This window comes from Lepidochelys kempii, chromosome 4 (genome assembly GCF_965140285.1).
Source record: "Lepidochelys kempii isolate rLepKem1 chromosome 4, rLepKem1.hap1, whole genome shotgun sequence".
Taxonomy (NCBI): Eukaryota; Metazoa; Chordata; order Testudines; family Cheloniidae; genus Lepidochelys; species Lepidochelys kempii.
Genome location: NC_136383.1, coordinates 88667391 through 88689643, shown reverse-complemented (window position 1 = coordinate 88689643; position 22253 = coordinate 88667391). Strand labels below are relative to the sequence as shown.

At 41.9% G+C, this 22253-nt stretch overlaps 1 protein-coding gene across 2 annotated transcripts; it reads left to right on the top strand.

The window, feature by feature from the left end:
- The first annotated feature begins 2656 nt into the window (after positions 1–2656).
- SRD5A3 (steroid 5 alpha-reductase 3) lies at positions 2657–21829 on the top strand. 2 transcript variants are annotated; one of them, XM_073342010.2, is made up of 5 exons: positions 2659–3138; positions 14962–15113; positions 16746–16940; positions 18475–18597; positions 19770–21829. In XM_073342010.2, exons 1-5 carry the CDS (start codon positions 2705–2707, stop codon positions 20027–20029), a joined length of 1164 nt encoding a protein of 387 aa, XP_073198111.1. In that variant the 5' UTR covers positions 2659–2704; the 3' UTR covers positions 20030–21829. The 2 variants fall into 2 exon arrangements, with proteins under 2 accessions (XP_073198112.1, XP_073198111.1); XM_073342011.2 differs by lacking the exon at positions 18475–18597 and having other exon boundaries at positions 2657–3138.
- The last annotated feature ends 424 nt before the right edge of the window (positions 21830–22253 follow it).

Genomic DNA, 22253 nt, shown 5'->3' with positions numbered 1-22253 from the left:
ATAAAATGATTTACATACATGCTTAACTTAATGCATGTGAATACCCCCAATGACTTCAACAAGGCTACTCAGGGGATAAAAGTTAAACATATGCCTAAATATTTGCAGGACTGGTGCCTAAGAGCCCAATCTTGCTCCCTCTGCTGTCAACTGGAGTTTTGTCTTTGACTTTAGTATGAACAGCATAAGGCCCTGCAGTATATTATTTTTAAAAAACGAAGTTGCAACTACTACTATCTGTCTAGCTACCCTATGTTTTTATGTAGCAGTTATCACAATAGTATCTAAGCACTTGGGAAAAGATATAAAAGGGGTTATACAAACATTAACATGAATAAGGCTAGTGTTCTGGTACCACCTACCATGTGTTTAATTTTATGCCCAGGGGTAAAGTTAAGTGTGTGTGTGTTTGCAGGATCAGTTCCTAAATTAGGAAAACAAGCTAAAAATTTCCTTTCTCTAGCCTCAGCAACATATAATAATAATAATAACAACTTAAATATCACCTGAATTATATTTTAATGAAGCACACAAGATAGGACAAGAAAGTCAAACAGGTGTAATTTAGAATTCTGAACTAAGACTCTAAGTAGTTCATGTTTAACAGCAGATAGTGAGTGTCATAGCAGGAATGAGCCCAAACAGAGCCAGTCATAGATCTCCCTGTATATTGTGCTTAATTTTTATATTTTTAGCTTTGAAATTCCCACACTGGCGTATGACTCTTTCAGCCTGCATTGCCAGATAAACTGGATTGAGCCTCAGAGCTTTGTCAGCAAAAAGTTGCATGTACATATATATAGGCTCTGATGATTATTATAACACATTATGCTGATATGCCCATTAAGGTTCTGGTATATAAATGAGCAGAGAATGTTTTAACCGCCGTCTATACTAGGAAATGTTACCAAAATATTGTCAATGGTGCTACAAATGGTTTAGTTGCACATATGCTAGTGTCAGCCCTCGTATAGGCAAGGATCTGGTGGCTTCTGGCATTTTTACTACTGCATCAATTAAACCTGCAGCAGGTAACATTTGTGCAACTGAACAAGTGGCACCACTGTTTCTTTGGTAAAATTCTCATGGCCTAAAATGGTCTCCAGAAATTTTATGCTGCAAGTTTGATACTATTATAAATGTGTGACTCTGGAAACCACCGGAGCACGACTTAGGCCCTAGTTCAGCAAAGTACTTACGCCCATTTGTAAAGCACAAGCCTTGTCGACACAAAAAAGGTACTATATTATACTGATATAATTAAATGGTACAGACCGCCTAGCATGCACGTCATTATACTGGTATAAAACTGCTTACAACTGTATAGCTTAATCCCGTATGGGAACAGGAATAAGCTATACCATTTTAACCATTTTTATACTGGATAACTGAGGGTTGTAGTGGCATAATTATATTAATGAACAATCACACCACTAACCAAAGTGGTATTATGGGAACAAAAAACTGTATGTAGCTCAGGCCTTAAGTCCTAATGAACTGGCTGACCTTGAGGAAGCTGGTTCCCTTTTCTTCTGCAGCTGCTAATCAGAGGGTTCCTGATTTTATGAAGGTTTGGGTGGCTTTGGAGACATTAATAAAATCAGAGTTCCACTATATTACAAAACATTTTAAAAATATTTGAATGTTTCCCTGTGAATTCATTAACTAAACCATTAACTTCTGCATATGTGCCATGGCTGAAAGTTTGAAAATCCATTCAATATACCTTCAGTAGGACTGCTAAATTATCCTTTAAACTTAATACAGAATAATAAAATCATTGCTTCCACCTGAACTGGATCCCCACTGATATAAAAGAAAGGGGGAGGCTAGCAGGGCATTTTCCTCTGGACCCCATTTCTCTCTCAGTTGCTATCATCTTGACTTTGTTGATTTTCAGGGCATGCTACAAAGACCACCTTTTATCCCTTACTGCAGTAGGTGATGGGAAGGGCTGCCACACTGTAGGAATCTGGGAGGAGACTAATTATTTTTGTTGTGTTTATGGTGTTCCTGGGTTTTCTGATTTGATCTTGGGGTAACTGATGGGTTTACTTATGTGTCAATTTCTAAATGATTGTCAAGGGGTCCAGAGTGTTGGATTGGTGCTTTTTTATTGCACCGAAATAAAAAACTAAATGCACAAAAGGAACAATGTAGCTGACTATACATAAAGTGCAGATAAATACACAACATAAAACAAACTGTAAATAGAAGAAAATAGTTCTTCTGTAATCTTTTTATTATAATAATCATAGGTGTTACTTGTAACAGCAACAGGTAAAAGAAATCAGGTGAGTAGGACACTTACAACTTAAGTGTCCCTTTAACAGTCCTCACAGAAGGACCTTTAACTCCCGGTGTGAGAGGTTTATTGGAGTTTCCATTTATTTGCTCCCCTTTTTTTGTTCCCTATATTTAAAGGCAAGAATTGAGCTCTCTGCACAGTTTGCTCACAAATGCACAGGCAGTGGCTTTGCTGTACAGAACCGACACAAGCCGCGCCTGTGCTTGCCGCCCTACAGGCTGCGTCATTATTTGAGCTTGTTTCCTGTTCAGCGTTTTTTGTTTTGAAGTGCCTTGGTACAAGGAAGCCTGGGGAAGAGCAGAGGGCGAAGAGGGGCAGCTGGGCGGGGGTTCAGGGGCGGCGGGGAGGGAAGACAGACAGTATAACGCTACCAAGGCTGAGGGCACACAGGGCCACATGCGGACAGCGGACAACGGGGGGATTCCGGGCTCTCCTCGCGCCTCCCAGTGGGGCGGGGAAGCTGCCCGGACCTCCCCCGCAGCTCCGAGGTGTCCGGCCCCGCCTCCCTTTCCCCACAGCAAGAGCCCGGCTCCGCGGGGCGGGGGTGGTGCTCAGACCCGCCTGGCTCCGGGGGCTTGGGCTGCGGCTGGAGGGGCCGGCTCCGTGCGTGCCCGTGCGCAGGGAGGCTCCCGGGCCATGCCGGCCGCGCTCAGCGCCCTCTGGCTGCTGCTGGCCGCCGCCTTCCTCGCCGCGCTGCTGCTGGAGCTGCTGCAGGCCCCACGCGGCGGGCCCCGACCCGGCCTCTTCCAGGACCTGCTCCGCTACGGGAAGACCAAGAGCGGCTGCGGGCAGCGCCCAGCCTGGCTGCGGCTTCTGGATGTGCCCAAGAGGTGAAGGGAGGTTACCTCAGTCCGGCCGGGGGGGCGCCGGGTCTGCTAGCCCGTCCCCAGCACAGGGACAGCCGCCTGCCCTAGCAGGGGCTCTGTCCCCTTCCGCCTCGGGCGGCGTGGCTCGGCTGGGGAGCCCCACGCGTGCCCTGCAGCCCTTAGCCCTGGGAGTGGGGTGCGCTTGTGCAACAAACCCCCCTTCTTCAGCCGTGTAAAGGGCTGCAGGCGTGGGGCCTTGGAAAGGCGTGAGATTGGTTTGAAAATCTTAAGGGTTTTTTATATTTGTGTTGCTTTGATTAATGTTGAATTATGTTTTTTTTTGTGGCTATCTAGTGGCTTCTGGGCTTTGAGATACACTCCTAACATTTTCCAGCTTTTCTCTGTAATCATGAGAGCTGGAAACATAGGTGGTGGTGGTTGTTTTAAGGAAAACTGAAGTTACCATGTAATCCCATGACTCCAGAAGCTGGAGCTTTAAGAACCTACTAGATATTGTGAGTCACCCCTCAAAATCTGGAGAGCTAGCATAATTGATTTTAAGGTCTTAGAATGAAAGATACTAAGATGGCAGGTATAGAGGAGACTGAACTGTTTGTTCAGTGCAAAAGCATATAATGGGCATCAGCAGGGCAAGCTGCCCTACCAGTGTGTCCTGTCGTCTATCTGGAGAGGTGTATAGCCTTTTAGGGTTTGTTAGACTATGGAGGCTGTAATGCTGCCAAGGCTAAGCTGTTTTCATCACAAGGTATGTCTGCACTGCAGTAAAACACCCATGGCTGGTCTGGGTCAGCTGACAGGGGCTCACAGGGCTCGGGCTGCAAGGCTGTAGCACTGCAGTGTAAACATTCAGGCTCTGAGACTGCACAATGGGTGAGGGTCCCAAAGCCTGGGCTTATGTCTGAATGTCTACGCTGCAATTTTATAGCCGCACAGTCCAAAGCCTGCAAGTCCGAGTCAGCTGACACAAGCTAGAAGCGGAGGTTTTATTGCAGTGTAGACATACCCATATTGTCTAATTCTGGATGATATGATAGAATCATAGAACACTAGCGTTGGAAGAGACCTCAGGAGGTCATCCAGTCCAACCCCCTGCTCAAAGCAGGACCAATGCCAACTAAATCATCCCAGCCAGATTCCACCACCTCCCTAGGTAACCCATTCCAGTGCTTCACCACCGTTCTAGTGAAATAGTGTTTCCTAATATCCAACCTAGACCTCCCCCACAGCAACTTGAAACCATTACTCCTTGTTCTGTCATCTGCCACAACTGAGAACAGCTGAGCTCCATCCTTTTTAGAAACCCCCTTCAGGTAGTTGAAGGCTGCTATCAAATCTCCACTCATTCTTCTCCATACTCCCTCAGCCTCTCCTCATAAGTCATGTGTCCCAGCCCCCTAATCATTTTCGTTGCTGTCTGCTGGACTCTCTCCAATTTGTCCACATCCTTTCTGTAATGTCCACATCCTTTCTGTAGTGAGGGGCCCAAAACTGGACACAATATTCCAGATATGGCATCACCAGTGCTGAATAGAGGGGAATAATCACTTCCGTCTATCTGCTGGTAATGCTCCTACTAATGCAGCCCAATATACCATTAGCCTTCTTAGCAACAAGGGCACACTGCTGACTCATATCCAGCTTCTCATCCACTATAATCCCCAGGTCCTTTTCTGAAGAACTGTCACTTAGCCAGTCGGTCCCCAGCCTGTAGCAGTGCATCGGATTCTTCCGTCCTAAGTGCAGAACTCTGCACATGACCTTGTTGAACCTTGTCAGATTTCTTTTGGCCCAATCATCCAATTTGTCTAGGTCACTCTGGACTCTATCCCTATCGTCAAGCATATCCACCTTTCCCTCCATCTTAGTGTCATCTGTGAACTTGCTGAGGGTGCAATCCATCCTAACATCCAGATCATTAATGAAGATGTTGAACAAAACCGGCCCCAAGACCGACCCTTGGGGCACTCCGCTTGATACCAGCTGCCAACTATATGACAAGCCGTTGATCACTACTCGTTGAGCTGACAATCTAGCCAGCTTTCTATCCATCTTCTAGTCCATTCATCCAATCCATACTTTTTTACCTTGCTGGCAAGAATACTGTGGGAGACTGTATCAAAAACTTCGCTAAAGTCAGGATGTATTATGTCCACTGCTTTCCCCGTATCCACAGAGCCAGTTATCTCATCATAGAAGGCAATCAGGTTGGTCAGGCATGACTTGCCTTTGGTGAATCCATGTTGACTGTTCCTGATCACCTTCCTCTCCTCCAAGTGCTTCAAAATGGTTTCCTTGAGGACCTGCTCCATGATTTTTCTAGGGATTGAGGTGAGGCTGTAGTTCCCCGGGTGGTTCTTCCGTTTTTTAAAAATGGGCACTATATTTGCCTTTTTCCAATCGTCCGGGACCTCTCCCGATAATGGCCAGTGGCTCTGCAGTCAAATCAGCCAACTCTCTCAGCACCCTCGAATGCGTTAGATCCGGACCCATGGACTTGTGCATGTCCAGTTTTTCTAAATGGTCCTTAACCTGTTCTTTCACCACTGAGGGCTGCTTTCCTCCTCCCCATACTGTGCTGCCCAGGACAGCAGTATGGGAGCTGACCTTGTCTGAAGACCGAGGCAAAAAAAACATTGAGTACTTCAGCTTTTTCCACATCATCTGTCACTAGGTTGCCTCCCCCATTCATTAAGGGTCCTACACTTTCCCTGACCCGTTTCTTGTTGCTAACATACCTGTAGAAACCCTTCTTTTTACCCTTCACATACCTTGCTAGCTGCAACTCCAGTTGTGTTTTTGCCTTCCTGATTACACCCCTACATGCTCAAGCAATATTTTTATACTCTTCCCTAGTCATCTGTCCAAGTTTCCTGTAAGCTTCCTTTTTGTGTTTAAGCTTACTGAAGATTTCACTGTTAAGCCAAGCTGGTTGCCTGCCATATTTGCCAGTCTTTCTGCACATCGGGATGGTTTGATCCTGTGCCCTCCATAAAGTTTCTTTAAAATACAGGCAGCTGTCCTGGACTCCTTTCCTTCTCATATTAGCCTCCCAGGGGATCCTGCCCATCAGTCCCTAACAGAGTCAGAGTCTGCTTTTCTGAAGTCCAGGGTCCGTATTTTGCTACTCTCCTTTCTTTCTTTTGTGAGGATACTGAACTCAACCATCTCATGGTCACTGCTGCTTAGGTTGCCACCCACTTCTACTTCCCATACCAATTCTTCCCTGTTTGTAAGCAGTAGGTCAAGAGGAGAAAGGCCCCTAGTTGGTGCAATACTGGAGGAACCAGGAAGTTGTCCCCAACACTCTCCAAAAACTTCCTGGATTTTCTGTGCATTGCTGTATTGCTCTCCCAGCAGATATGGGGGACTTCAATCACCCTGTCTAGAACCAGGGCCTGTGTTCGGAAACTTCAGTTAATTGTCTGAAGAAAGCTTTGTCTACCTCATCCTCCTGGTCCGGTGGTCTATAGCGCACTCCCACCATGACATCACCCTTGTTGCTCTCACTTCTAAACTTAATCCATAGACTCTCAACAGGCTCTTCTCCAGTTTCATACGGAGCTCTGAGCAATCATACTGCTCTCTTATATACAGTGCAACTCTTCCACCTTTCCTCCCCTGCCTGTCCTTCCTCAACAGTTTATACCCATCCATGACAGTGCTCCAGTCATGTGAGCTCCCCCACCAAGTCTCTGTTATTCCAGTCATATCATAGTTCTTTGACTGTGCCAGGACTTCCAGTTTTTCCAGCTTGTTTCCCAGGCTTCTTACGTTTGTGTACATTCACACTGAGAAAGCAAAGCAATTGGCTAGTTCTCTTAGGTGCATCAGGAGGCTTCCTATGTTGCACCCTCCTCCTTGTGTTTCCTCCCGGTATCCCACTTACCTCTGGGCTTAGGTCACTGTACCCCGGGCAAGCCTGCCTGCTAAGATACTCATCCCTCTCTCTGTTAGGTGGATCCCCTCTCTTCCGAGCAATCCTTCTTCCCGGAACAACATCCCATGGTCGAAGAATCCAAAGCCCTCTCTCTGACACCACCTGCATAACCATGCATTTACCTCCACAATTCGACAGTCCCTACCTGGGCCTTTTGTTTCAGCAGGGAGGATGGGCGAGAACACGACTTGCACCTCAAACTTCTTCCCAGAGCCACATACTCTGCAGTGACCTGCTCAAGGTCTTCCTGGCAGTATCACTGGCGCCCTCGTGGAGATGTAGGAAGGGGTAGTGGTCCGAGGGCTTGATCAGTCTCAGCAGACACTCCGTCACATCCTGAATTCTAGCTGTAGGCAAGCAGCACACTTCTCAAGTCTCTTGGTCTGGTCGGCAGATGGATGACTCCATCCCCCTCTAGGATGGAGTCCCTGACCACAACCACTTGTCTCCTTCTCTTGGGAGTAGTGGTCGTGGAACCGCCATCCCCTAGGACAATGCATCCCATGCCTTCTGGTCGATGGGATCTCCTTAGGGATACTTTCCCTCAGATGTGTCTACCAAATCATTCTCCGCAGTAGTACCTGTGCAGAGAGTCTGAAAATGGTGTCTGACCTCTATCTGCATAGGGGGTATATAGGTTCTCCCTCATGTTATACTGATAAGAAGCACACGGGATCTTTATAGGGGAGAAGGCTGCACGCCACGTTTATTGAGAATACGACTGTTAGCATATGCTTTTCAAGCTCTCTGACACTCACCATGTGCACACAGTTCTGCCAGTCAATGTTTATAATTACCGATCCAGAGTCTGGATCAATCTGGTGGCCAGCCAGATTGGTCGCAGAGGGGAGCAGGGCTCTGTCGGTCGAGATCTGATGCTCCTGGAGCATGGCAAGATGAATCCAATGTCCCATGGCCAAACACCCTGTTCTTATAGTCTTTTGCTCTGTTGAAGTCTATGGATTTTGCTGTGTCAGTTTGTGACCGGTTACTTCTTAATTGGTGCATCTTTTGATGTAAACATTCCAATACACCTCCGAGAGGGTCATCCTGTCCTGGTTCTAATTTAATCAATTATCCTGTCTTTAGGGGTGCCAGCCTTCACCACAGGGTCGTCAATCTGCCCTTCCTTCATTATGGATGCCCATTGATGGTTCTTTGGTGTCATTAAGTCTCTTCACTCCTTCATTGACCATCTGGCTATAACAATGGCCTTCACACTTTCTTTTCCTGATGCATGCATTCCTCATTCACATACAAAGTCTTTTACAGAGACCTTTGAGAGTACAAATAGTGTCAGTTTATATTGAGCAAAAAACATTATAAATTAAGCCTTCCTCTAATCTCCTTAACATAGACACAATACAAGATCCAGTCTCTTACTTACTAAACCTTAAAACAAAGAAATGTATATTTAACTAGAGTGCCTAATTTGTAATACATATAGGAAACCATAGTAGACATTATAACTTACCCTAAAACAAAAGGGTGACCATAATCAGTCATAAGATTTGTTCTGGTCTGTCCCTGCCTTAACATCAGTACAGACACTGGCAGTCTGTCAGATGCATTTCTACCAATGTCCCAGAAGGTCATTCCTTTCTGCTATTCAAAAAGGGTGGCTGGCAGGATGAAATCAAATCATTCATTAATTGTCATAGTACAATTATAAAATCCTGCTCCTACACTCACTCTTCTTCTGGAGGTCACATGCTGCCAATTTTCTTCCCCGTTCTGCGCTGCCCTCTCTGATTCTTCGGCATGTTGTGCCTCCAGAACCAAACACTAACTTCTATCCAGAAAGTCTTCGTTTTCTCTGATGTAATGCAAGGTTGATACTTGCTTCTCTAATCCTTTAACCTTCTCTTCCAATATGGAGACCAGTTTGCACTTTGTACAGACAAAGTCACTTCTGTCCTCTGGGAGAAAGACAAACGTGGCAGATCCTGTGCAGGTCACAACAGCTGATCACTCACTATCCATGTTTTCCTTCTGAGAGTGTCCTCAGGAGTTGTATTTACTTCTCACCGAAGCCTGAAAGGCAAATACACTCTGCCTGGAAGTTCACCTCGGGAGAGTTCCCACAAACTCCCTCTATTTGCCTGTCCTCAGTTCGCAACTGCCTGCCTTTTTATAAGGCTGCTGGCTCAAGGCAGTTGGCCTGGCTCAAAGCCTTCCCTCCGATCAGCCACTCAAGGCCCACCTGGAACAAAGCACTCCCAATTCACACTTTTCAAACAAACACAGACACCATCAAACAGTCCCTGCAAATAGCTCCAGTCAAACAAATGATCACAGCACACAGACACTTGGATATTCACCCCACCAGCTCACAACACAGGCCCCCTAATGCAGCACTCACCTTAGCTCCTCCCGAACGGTTCCCAGGCAAACTCCCTCTGTTTGCCTGATGATAAAAAGGTCTGAGCCCTGGCTAGGCTACAGCTTACTCTGGTGGAGATACACCAGTTGCAGTTTCAGGGCCAAAAAACAGACAAAGTAATTTAGTCTCTTTACCCATTAAGATCACGGCCTTTGTGATGGTGAGTTTTTTGTTTTATACCAGACGAACAGGACTGAGGGCAAAGCTCATTTTGTACATGCTATTTTACTGCATTTGGATAGTAACAACAATTGGTTGCCATGGAGTATTTAACTAGCTAAATATGTCTGTAAAGAAACACCTGCATATGTATTTGCATGATAGAAAATAACAGTGCCACAGGATACTGCCTTTAATAGATGTCCTTTCAAGTATGTATCAATTTTCTTATCTAAAGGTTTCATGCTGCAACCCATAGAATCCTAGAAATGTAGGACTGGAAGGGATCTCAGTAGGTCATCTCATCCAGTCCCCTGAACTGAGGCAGAACTACTAGTAAGTATTATGTACGACATCCCTGATAGGTGTCTGTCTAACCTGTTCTTAAAAACCTCCAGTGACAGAGATTCCACAACCTCCCTAATTAATCTTTTCCAGTGCTTAACTACTTGTAGAAACTTTTTCTAACGTCTAACTTAAATCTCCCTTGTTGCAATTTAAACCCATTACTTTTTGTCCTCACTGAATAAGGGGAGCAGTTTATCACCCTCCTCTTTCTAACAGTCTTTTATGTACTTGGAAGACTGTTATCATGTCCTGCCTCAGTCTCCTCTTCTCCAGACTAGACAAACCCAGTTTTGTTTTGTTTTGTTTTTTCAATCTTTCCTCATAGGTCTTGTTTTCTAGACCTTTAATCATTTTTGTTGTTCTCCTCTGGACTTTCTCCAGTTTGTCCACATCTTTCCCAAAGTGTTGTGCCCAGAATGGGAAACAGTACTTCAGCTGAGGCCTTATCAGTGCTGAGTGGAAGGAATTACGTCTCATGTCTTGCTTACAGCACTCTGCTAATACATCTGTGATGGGGGACGCTCACTTCCTGAGCGCCAGCTGCTGCTGCATGCAGGACTGCAGTCTCTTTCCTGCTCCTGGCACCTCCTGTAGGTTGTTGACCTTGCGTGGCGGGTCTTCAGTGCCTCGGCCCTTTGGCTGGGTCACACAATCAAAATCAAACCCTTCAAGGTAGCAAAAGTCCAACAAAACTGTCCATCTTTCCTCAACAGGGTCTTCAGCCCTGGCTGTGGGCCTTTTAAATTCAGCCCTTCACTCAGGCTTCCAAAGGAGCTTTGCCCTCTTCTCAGAGTTTTTTTTATAGCACTTCGCTGGTGGTTAGTGGGGAAACCCGGGCCCACCCACTATTCTGGGTTCGAACCCAGTGACCCTATAAACAGCCACATACCACTCACTTAAGTCAGTTGTTGCTACTTCCCTGGGCCTCTTCCCACCTGGCCCTTTGTCTTTGTCCCTTACCTCACAGTTAAAGTTCTCAGGTCAAATGGCACACCTGGTGAGCAGTGTCTTCGGTGCCGCGCCCCCCCCCCCATTTGTTAAACTTATGAATACCTTATTTTTTATTGCATTTGTAGCCTGTTTCATGACTTTGATGTATGATTTGCATACATGATTTATCCCTGTCATATAAGATGATAAATTTGCACACTAGATTCTGTAAATCTGTATTTATTCATGCCATATATAAGCAAATAAAAATTAATTTCCTCTAAGCTTATAGAAACTTTTTAATTTTAAGAATTGAAGTGTACTTACGTCAAGAATTTGAACTGTACACCAACGTTGGGTGGACTAGTATTAAATAGTGTTGCAGTAGGTGACAGCCTTAGAGTGTTAACCCTAGTCCTTTAGGGTTCAAAAGGTTGCTTTTCTTGCCTTTGCCCTCGCAAACTGAAGCACAGCGTCGGAGACATCCAAAGACTGACCAATGGCATTTTCAAGCGATAAAATAGCAAGCAATGCCAGTCTCTTGCCAACCATTGTCGATCAAAGATATGTTTTAATGAGCCTGAGCTTCGAAAAGTTGCACTCACCACTTTCGACTGTGACCGGCAGCGTGAATCCTCAAAGCCTCAGATCCTACCCCATTTATCCTGATGTTCACCGTATTAGTCATCTGATCACTGCTAACCTTTTTGGTGAAAACTGAAACAAAAAAGGCATTTAACACTTTGGCCATTGCTGTATTTTCTGTTATTAAGGTAGTAATATCCATCATAGTAGTATGTGAGTATCTTCCATGTAAAATCAGTAGCATCCTCGTGGATTTAATGGCATCTCTGGCACTTCTTCCTTTTTGGGGTCAAAACTCTGCTTGGGTTAGGGTTTTTTTGGGAGGGAGGGGAATTAGAAGGGTTTAAAAATAAAGGGCTGTTGGAATTGCAAGCAAAGCTTTCCCAAAGATGAAGGCCTTGCAATGTTTCCTAAAGATGGTCAGACTCTGAATTCACCTGATATCGAAGTGCCAGAGTGGGGAATCTGCCTTGACAAGACCCATCTATATGCCGTGCCCTGCTCTGAATCCTGATTGTGAGGCATCCAGAATGTTGGCTAATGTAACATGTTGTTGGAGCTTGATGGTTGCTATTTTCTCACTTGTTTTGCCCAGGAACAGAGGGTTAGAGATGGGACAGTAGTTGGAATCAACTTCAGAATCAAGTAATGGCTTCTTGAGGATTAGGTAAACTGTAAAATTTTTAGGTGTGTTTCTCTGAAGGTGGCCTTGACTATTTCCATTGGCCGTGGTCATAGTTATTCTTCTTTGGCTTCTACCAACCACGAATGACATGGATCCATTTAATAGGTTGTACCTGTAATATTTTTCAGGGCTTCTTGAACTTCGGCATATGTGAGGAGGCCCAAACTTTGCCAGGGGTGCTAGGGCAGATAATAGTTGGGTGAGGGGGGGAATTTTCCTTTCCAGTTAATCCCTCTGTATTCAGTTGCTCAGTGACGTATGCTGACAGCTCTTTACAATGGCTGATGCTTGGGTCTGGTGTCTGGGCTGTGAAAACTGGGTTGATTAGCTGGTTTGCTGTGTGAAATGTCTATGCTGGCTGTGATTCTGCCATACTGATTTGTGGAGTAAAAGGCTCATTTTGTCTCCTTTATTGCAGTGGCATAGTCCTGTAAATGTTTGTTTGGGCTGCTGGCAGAGGGATTTAGAATGTTTTTTGGACCACTGATGTCCTGACTTTGCCTCTGCATGTTATCTGCTGTAGTTCACCTGTGAACCGTGGTGATCTTCTTACTTGGTGTGAGTGAGGGCGAGTACACAGTTCGCGGCCAAGGCATCAACTCTTTTAAGTAGCCTTTTAAGTAGCTGCACTCCACTCTTTACATTACAAAGATGGATGTTTTTGAACCAGTACACCTGGCCAATTTTTAAAAATATTAGCAGTTGATAGATATGTCTGGTCTATTAAATTGTGTACATAGAGATTTCACCCAATTTAATAAAATCACTAAAAAGGATACAGGTGTTGTAATGATGCTCACTCCGTAATACGGTAACACTTTGTTCAGTAGAAAGTTCTGATGACTATATTCCCATATAAATGAAAGCTAACTATTGTACTGATTGTTTCTGATATTTGTAAACTTGTTAAAAACTTTCTAAACAAATAGTTTAAAATACATATGCACCTGCACACACGTATGTATGTGTTTTGGGCTATTATTTATGGGAATATAGTCATAACACTGAACCAACCAACCAGCTATTAAAATAACTCTAATAAAAAACCCTTGGGAGGGGTTTAGAGAGGAGAGGGAAGAGTATGTCCATTAGTTACCTCTTCAGCCTCTGTTCCATCCCTCTTCCCGCACAAACTTTCCACTTCGGGGGGCCTCCCCAAGAGTCTAAGCTGCCGGTATCAAACAAGACTTGAGTTTGACTTGAATATGGGCTAAGTGGAGACCTGGTTTGCATAAAAACTCATAGCAGTTTGAGTTCTGTTTGTCTCTAAGCCCACTTTACTATAACAAACCCTACTGTTTCAGAGTAGCAGCCGTGTTAGTCTGTATGAGACTGGAGTACAAAGAGTGTTTTCAGATAAATTTAAATCTGTACCTGCTTGGTCTGCCCGCTGTAAGCGGGCAAATGGTTTCTGTGTGCACAATGAAGCTCTTCATCTGTGTGAGTGACCTGCTATATTTGAGAGAGAATGTTGTGGAATGCTGATCAGAGGCCGATACCCTGCTCCTAAATGATTGTCAGCACTGGATACAAGCCCAATACTCTTGTGGAGCACTCTTGTCTATCCAGAGAAATTTAAAGTTGCCAGCTGAGATATGTCAACACTGTAGGACATTCCCATTTTAACTGATTAGGAGAATTTGATCATGTTACCCTTAAAGTCAAATTTATTAAGCCCCTGGAAAGTTCTCAGTGTGATACACATCTTTGTTTGCCATTGTGGAATATCCAACTCCTCTGCATTCTATCTCCCATATGATTTGAAAAATAAAAAATCAACCTCAAATGCCAGGTCAGTTTGCCATATTCTGAAGCTAAATACAGTCTTATTTGATTACACAGTCAAAATCATCCAAGGAAGTCCTGCGGTCAGGAAACTTTGAGCATTCTCATCCTGAATGTTTATCTATTGGCAGATATCGCCAGATGTCCTGATTTTATTCATAGACTTTGAGCAGAAGAAGCCATGAGATTATCTAGAATTACCTCCTGTATTTCACAGGTTATTAAATTTAATCCAGTTACCCCTTTATTGAGCCAAATAACTTGTGTTTATCTAAAGCATACACTCCAGAAAGGCATCCAGTCTTGCCTTAAAGATATCAAGAGAGATGAATAATCCCTAGGTCTGCAAGACAATTTAAAGACTCCTGGATTTGTGTGGTGACAAAACATCACACAGTCCAGCTGTGTAATGGTGTCTGGGTGATTCTGTACAAAAGATAAATGCAGAATAGTAGTAATTTCTCCATGGTCTGTTCAGAAGAGGTGAAGAAAATGAAAATGCTGTTCGAGGCAACAGCACGGAAATGCCCAGAAAAGAATTCCAGGCAGGATGGCTGGGGTATTAAAACATGACATTGTCATACTTTTAACTGAAGCATTTTATATTTTCAAAATTTCATTTTACATTCATGTATTGCTGTGTGGTTTGTATTATATTTAATTATTTAAAGCCTTGAGTCTTGCACTTGTTTTGTGTGGTCTCCACTCACTCTTCTAGTTTTCCAGTGCATCCACTTGAAGGTTCTAAAAACATGGAAAAAGATACAGTGAGTGGGAGGTTTAGTATTCTGAGCATCATATAACTAGGAAAGACTGTTGGAATGAGGCTATGGTAGACATCTGGTAGTTCCATAAAAGGCCCCATCATCTCTTATTGTGGGAGGTTAGGCCAAATGAAAATGGGCCGTTCTCCTTAGACCTGGTCACTGAATTCCAACACTGAAAAAAGGAGTGATAAGAAAAAAATGATTGAAAAATCCAGAAAGTTAATACTGCTGCTTCTTTCTTCCACAGGTGGTTTTCTCACTTTTATATTCTTTCTGTGGTCTGGAATGGCTTGTTGCTCCTATTGCTTATTCAAGCTTTGTTCCTAGCAAGACCTTTCCCGATATGGCTTCGGGATTTGCTCAGTGCTCTTGGTGGAGCTTCGCAGAACCAGGATGTGGGCAAGTACTCCACATGTTATGGACAGATGCACAGATGTTGTAACACAGAACTGCTATACTCTCCTGACCTCCCTTTGAGAATACATCAGCTACTCATCCCTAATTTATTAATTTATACTAGGGCAGTCAATTAATCACAGTTAACTCATGTGATTAACTCAAAAAAATTAATCACGATTAAAAAAAATCTTGATTATTTGGAGTTTTAATAACACTGTTAATAGATCTGAAAGAAGCAAATTTGATCTCCCATTAGATTGGTAAGGAAATATTTTATTTGAAAAATTCTAGATTGGGGTGTAATTATGTAAAGGTTTTATAGATTTGGGAGGGCTGTAAACATAGAATCCCATGATACCCACACGTTAATCTTTGCAGGACCACCGTAAAAAGTACAGGTTGGGAAACCAAGGCACGGAGAGGGTCAGTGGCCTTGTTCAAAGCTTTAACCATTATTCAACACTCCTTTTCTAGAAGTAATCCTTCCTTTATTTAGACAGAAGAAATTAATGGAAAGGATGTTCCAGAATAATCGCTTGGTTTAATTGATTTAAAAGTGAACAGCAAAGAAAAACTATTTTTGCCCTGTAAAATTGTTTTTAGGATATATAAGAAGTATTTCATAAATTTTAAAAATATATTCCTTTGTTTTTTTTCACACTGTAAATATCTGGCCTTTCTTTTATTTTACCCTAGCAGAAAAATGGAGGACCTGTGCAGCTCTCCCTTCCCCCAACTGAGCAGGAAGGGGATGCTGATTCTTAGTCTTAATTTAAAAAAAGGGTCTATCTTAATACATCATCAAAATGTAATAAAAGCAACAACAAAAAAAGGTGTTTTGCTTTACAATTCACCTTTAGCATATTCAGTCAACTGAAAAAAAACCAAACTTCTGCCTAAAAATTGTTACAGGTAACACTTGAAATGACTCAGTAAATCTTGTAACCGCTCAGAAGTCATAGCCAAAACTTAGAAAAACCAAATTCCAGTTTTATTGTATGTTTTCACATTTTGGATAATCTGAGGTTTTTCTGTGCAACTGAAAGAAATTAAAAATCTCTCACAAAAGTTTGTTTACATCATGCATTTGATTAATTCATGATATTATGCATGATACATCATGTGTAGTCAGTTTCACTATAGTCTTTTCTATTTGTGTGATTCTTTCAGACACTAACAGAGGAAAAGAGGAGCACTTTTTAAAAAAAAATCGGGAAATTGACTGGGGAATTTGGAGGTAGTTTTTACACTCGCCCTCACTTTTAACTCATTTTTAAAAAATTTTTTTCCATCCTTCAAGTTGTCAGTGTTCCTTTAGAAACACTAATAGTAAGACAGACGCTAAATGTGCTCATCGTCATAATGTGTGGGTAACATATACGCAAATTAAAAAGCATCCTTTCTGTCCAAAAGGACTTACTCTCCATCTTTCAAGGCAGTCATCTTAAAAATGCACACACTGATTTTTTTCTCTCTCATTCCTGCTGCTCAGGTTCCATAGCTGATGTCCTTCTAAGTAGTTTTAAAATGAATGCAAATTAAATTATAGTGAAAACTGGTTTCCAGAGGGAATTTGGAGCTCAGTTTGTGAAGAGGAAGAGTTTGAGATTGTCACTTCTGTTTGACTTGTAGGTGACAAACACCTGTCTGCCCTCTTGGTTCTCATGCTCCTCTGGCTACACAGCTTTCGAAGGCTCATAGAGTGCCTCTGCATCAGTGTCTTCTCCAGTGGTTTCCTTCATATCGTACAATACTGCTTTGGGCTTGGGTACTATATTGTTATTGGCTTAACTGTGCTGTGTCAAGTGCCGGCTAATGTCAGCAATGGTGAGTGTCTCTTTAGTGCTAACCATACTTGCGGCTTCTTTTTAATTTGTTTCTAGTATCACAAGATGGTTTGGTGAGGGTGGGAGTGGGGGAAAGGGTGAACGAGAGATTAGTAGCATGCCTAATCTTTTCACCTTCTAAAGTTCTATCTACAGGGTGTTTTTGTGTGCAGGTGTGTGCAGGTGTATGTGAGAGAAGAGGTATTTGATGAGATCTATAAAAGTATTTACTGCAGTTACTTAAAGTCAGACTTATTAACCAGCACATGACATCACATGCATGGCCTTAGTATGTGTCCTAGTTCTGCTCTACATGCGGTTTCTCCTTATAGCTCAGTATCGTTGTTTGCTGTATGCCACCATGTCCCTTAGACTCCCAGGCCCAACACATCATATCTTTGTCAATGAGCTGCTTCCACTTTATGAAGGAACCTCCAGTCCAGCAGAGGTCAGGATCTCTCTGGTTACACAGCTATTTTAGTCAGAAGTTTCTCTTTGCTGTGGACCCTCCTTTAAATATGAGTCTGCCAGCACCTTTGCCTGTTTACTTAGTTCTTGGCCTCCAATCACATGTCTAGTATCAGGCTCCTTTCTCTTTGCTACTTGGGCCAATTAAGTATCCAAAGAGCTCTAAAGGATTCATGAATAATGTGACCTGTTTCTGCCAACATGTTGCACTAAGTCCTACAGTTGAGCTGTTGTTTGCTCTGCTGCATAGGTACATGATGAACCAGAATGCCCCTGGTGTGCATTTCACATGACTAATTTTTCTTATGTCGTCAGCACTAGATATAGAATTTAAGTCATTTCATGCTATCTTAGAGGTAGCTTTTGTCCTCCACGCTGATTTTACAGCCCTCTTAGAATGACTTTGGTGCAAACAAAGCCTTTTCTAGGTGGCACTGTCTGGGTGCATTTTCTACCTTTCTGATCATGGCATTCCACAGAGATGGTGCCTTGGCATAAGCACTGGGGTCCATCCATAGTGCAAAATTCCTGCAAATCAATCATCTGTTCTCACCATTTTTTTTTTATTGCTAGTGTAGATAAGGCAACACAATTCTGTCATGATATCTTGACCTCAGCTATGGCACAGTCTTCCAACATGGTGATAAAAATACACTTTTACAAACACTGTCACAGTCCAAAACATGTTAGAATATGGAGGCCTGAACCAAATGGTAACCCTTTCTGCTTGTAGCATGCACCCTCCCTTATTCCTACAGCTACTGATTAAAAAGAAAACTGACTAATTTATAATTTGCAGTAGCAGGCAGTTAAGAATAAAGGCCTGCAGCAATTCATAACTAGGGTGTGGTTCACTGTCTGCACAAGTTGTGTTTAAAAGCTCCCTTCACCATTATTCAAGAAGTGGGGCATACACTGGGAAAAGCTGCAACATTATTTATATATATATATATATATATATATATATATAAGCTGAATTTTTTTGAGATGGTATTGGTGAGGGTTTAATGCAGACTTTTTTTCCCAATCTTGTATTAATAGGCATACTATTTTCATTTTTAATTCAGGGAAAGACCTCTTTATGCAAATCTGCTGGTACCACGCCCTAGGAATTATTATGTACATTTGGGCCTCAGTTCACCAACATAGATGTCATGTGATTCTAGCTAATCTTAGAAAAAGTAAATCAGGTGAGATATTTCACTTCTTGGAGCTGTTTGTAATAACTTTTCCATTAAAAATTGTGTGTCACAATGAATCTCTGTTGAGCCCAACCCCTTAGAACACTGGTATTTTCCAAAAACTCAGTGAAATAAATGCTGATGTGAATATGTATCTCTGTAGATCACTTTCCAAGGGGTTAACTTAGTCTATCTGGAAGAGACTTGAGCAGGTGATATGTAGTTATTCACAATATGCAAGGTTTAAAAAGAAGGTTCACACTTGTATCATCCTGAATAGAAATATGTCTAAAATGTGTTAGGAACACTTATTACCACTTAATTTGGTTTCAGAGTGGTAGCTGTGTTAGTCTGTATCAGCAAAAAGAAAAGGAGGACTTGTGGCATCTTAGAGACTAACAGATTTATTTGAGCATAAGCTTTTGTGGGCTAAAACCCACTTCATCAGATGCATTCAGTGGAAAATGCAGTAGGAAGATATATATATACACACAGAGAACATGAAAAAATGGGTGTTGCCATACACACTATAATGAGAGTGATCAATTAAGGTGGGCTATTATCAGCAGGAGAAAAAAACCTTTTGTAGTGATGATCAGGATGGCCCCCTTGACAAGGTGAAACTAAAGGGGGGGGGGAATAAACATGGGGAAATAGTTTTACTTTGTGTAATGACCCATTCACTCCCAGTCTTTATTCAAGCCTAATTGAATGGTGTCCAGTTTGCAAATTAATTCCAATTCAGCAGTTTCTCGGAGTCTGTTTTTGAAGTTTTTATTAGGTAAGTGTTTATCATCTCTCTTTTATAAATGGAGAGGCTGATATGCAGAGGCTACAGAAGGAATTACTTTCCTGAGCTATGATTAGAAAATCTCACTCTATTCTTAGACCTTACTTCTTAAAGTAACCATAACATTACACATTGTATTGGGAATGAGTTAAGGTCACTATTTTCAAACCTGAGTGGCTAAAATTAGGCTCCTTAATCCATATGTAGGCATCTAATAAAAGTGGTGTGATTCTTTTTCAGAAGTGCTTAGCACCCACAAATCCTACTGAAGTCAGTGGGAACTGCAGGTGCTCAGCATTACTCCGTAATTATACATAAATATGGATTAAGAGTTAAAGTTTATTTTAATACATGCTCTATCAACTAACTTTTTTCTTTCTTTAAATTGCAGGAAAGGTAGTAAACTTGAGCCACAGCATTCCTTTTGGAGACTGGTTTGAGAGAGTATCTTGCCCACATTATTTTGCTGAACTCCTAATATATGTATCCATGGCCATCACATTTGGATTTCAAAACTTAACCTGGTGGCTTGTAGTGATGTATGTGCTGTTTAACCAGGCATTGGCTGCAGTTCTATGCCATGAGTTCTATGTGAACAACTTCAGCTGCTACCCAACATGTCGAAAAGCATTTATACCATTTCTTTTTTAGAACCTTTATTTTTGTTAAATATGTCTTTAATGCAGCCTGTGAAATGCCGTCTAAAAGGTAACGGAAGACTGAGGTTCTCAGGAGTATGTGTAATGCAACTGTCACAGAAGCTGTGGTGAAACAATACTTACTGTCTGATTCCAGCTCAAAGTTACACAGGATTTTAGTGAATACACAGACTTTATCATTAAATCAAAATGAAACTTTTAAAAAGTATCTGCAGTATGTACAACCTGAACTGTACATGGTATTAAAGACCTCAGTTAAAATGCAAGAACTGCTGATGTTTAACATTTGTGTATTGGACATTCATGTCTAATATTTAAACCACTTTCATTGCTGCTATGCAGCAAGCCAAAATGTGTGCCTGTATTTTATAAGTAACCCACACATGTATGTAGGGAAGGGAAGTTGCTCAAAGTGAGGAGAAACCACTGTATTTCAAGTTTAACTAATATTTTAAAAGAAAATTATACTCTTCCCCCACACACCCTGACCACTAAGTCTATTAAAAGAAGCTAACTGTTTAGGAAAATGGTGCATTGCCTCTAAATATTTTCCTAAAGATAATTTTGTGAGCAGTTGGTATTCTTTGAGGGAGAGTGAGTATGGGATTAAATTCTGTAAAACTGTGGGTAGAGGAAACTAGGATATTTCGAATATAAGGATATGGGATCCCCACTCATGACTGTTTCATTTTGCTAATATATATTTATTTGTTTCAATTCACATCTTTCAGAAATACCAAATACAAGAAAAGGTTGAGAAACCTCTTTGATGGGAAGGATGGGTATTCCACTGCCTGACTCTTCTTCTCAGAAGCTGGAATAAATCTACTTTTTAGGCAATAAAAGTCAGTGGTCCTTAAAGAATGTCAGCTTTTGCTATAGACTGTTATGTGGCAGCCTTAGAAAACTGTATAGAACTCAGATGCCTTCACCACAAGGTGTATTGAGAATTGCGATAGCCCATTCTATTAAGTTTGTGCAAAACTGTAGAGTGGGAGAATTACATATGTTGGGTGATATATAGACTTCAAAAAAAAAAAAAAACAAGAGGTCACCTACCTTGTTCACTGTTGTTGCCATACGGAGAACAGAACTTAAAGTACGATGCTACTCTAAAAATGGCCATCTGGTGTTTTATATTAATTTTGTCTCAAATATTTCCACTTAAATTTGCTTAGTTTTCAGAGAAGATGATACATTTTCCAACTACCAATCCTACAAACTCATCCAGAGTTCTGACAGTCACAGCAGATTCTCTCTATCTCATCCATAAGGTTAACATTCCATCACAGGTATTTTTAGTAAAAGTCAGGGACAGGTCACAGGCAATAAACAAAAATTAATGGGACACCCACAACCTGTCCCTAACTTTTACTAAAAATACCCTGGGGAAAGGGGAGTGGTAAATAAAGCACTGTTGGGGGCTTGCAGCAGCTCCAGCCTGTATCTTGGACAGTAAGAACATCCACAATTATATTGGGATGTAAAAGGTGTTTGTTTGTTTTTAAGTGTTAGAATAGGTATAATAAACTGTCATGATACAGGACATTCACCTACCTCTAAATGAGAGGAATTAAGAAGAAACTTTGCTTATGAGTAAGTTATTCCTCATTGTCCAGGGTTTCTTGCACCTTCCTCTGAAGCATCTGGTACTGGCAGGGACAACAGGATACTGAAGTAGATGATCAGCTGGTCTGATCTGGTAGTGACATTGGCATTCTATTTGAATGTATCTTTTTCAAAATGTTTTGTAGTAATATCTGAATATGTAATAAATTCCTTGTATAAAGTATATTCTGTTGTAGGTTGTTTTTTTTTCTGAAGAAACATTATGGTATATGCTGTTTGTTTTCTATAACTGACATTTTACAAAAGAGCGATACAAGAAGTTTAAGTACTTATAAAGTATTTAGTTATAGAAAAGAAAAAGATGAACCCCTCCATGTGTATTAACAATGTATATCACTTTGGATGAAATATTGGTCCTTTCACAAGATCAGTTGAAACAATATATAATTGCATTGGTAAGAGGTAACAAACTCCCTCTCACCTAGTGTAACATTAATACCTACAATGGTGCTTCCACAGTGAAATTTTTTTAAGGATACCTAAAGTGGTCGTGCAGTTGTGGAAAAAACTGGTGTGTTTTGGCGTTTGATTTTATTTGACCAGTACATCAATGTCAAATATCAGTGTAGCAGTTCAAGCAATACAAA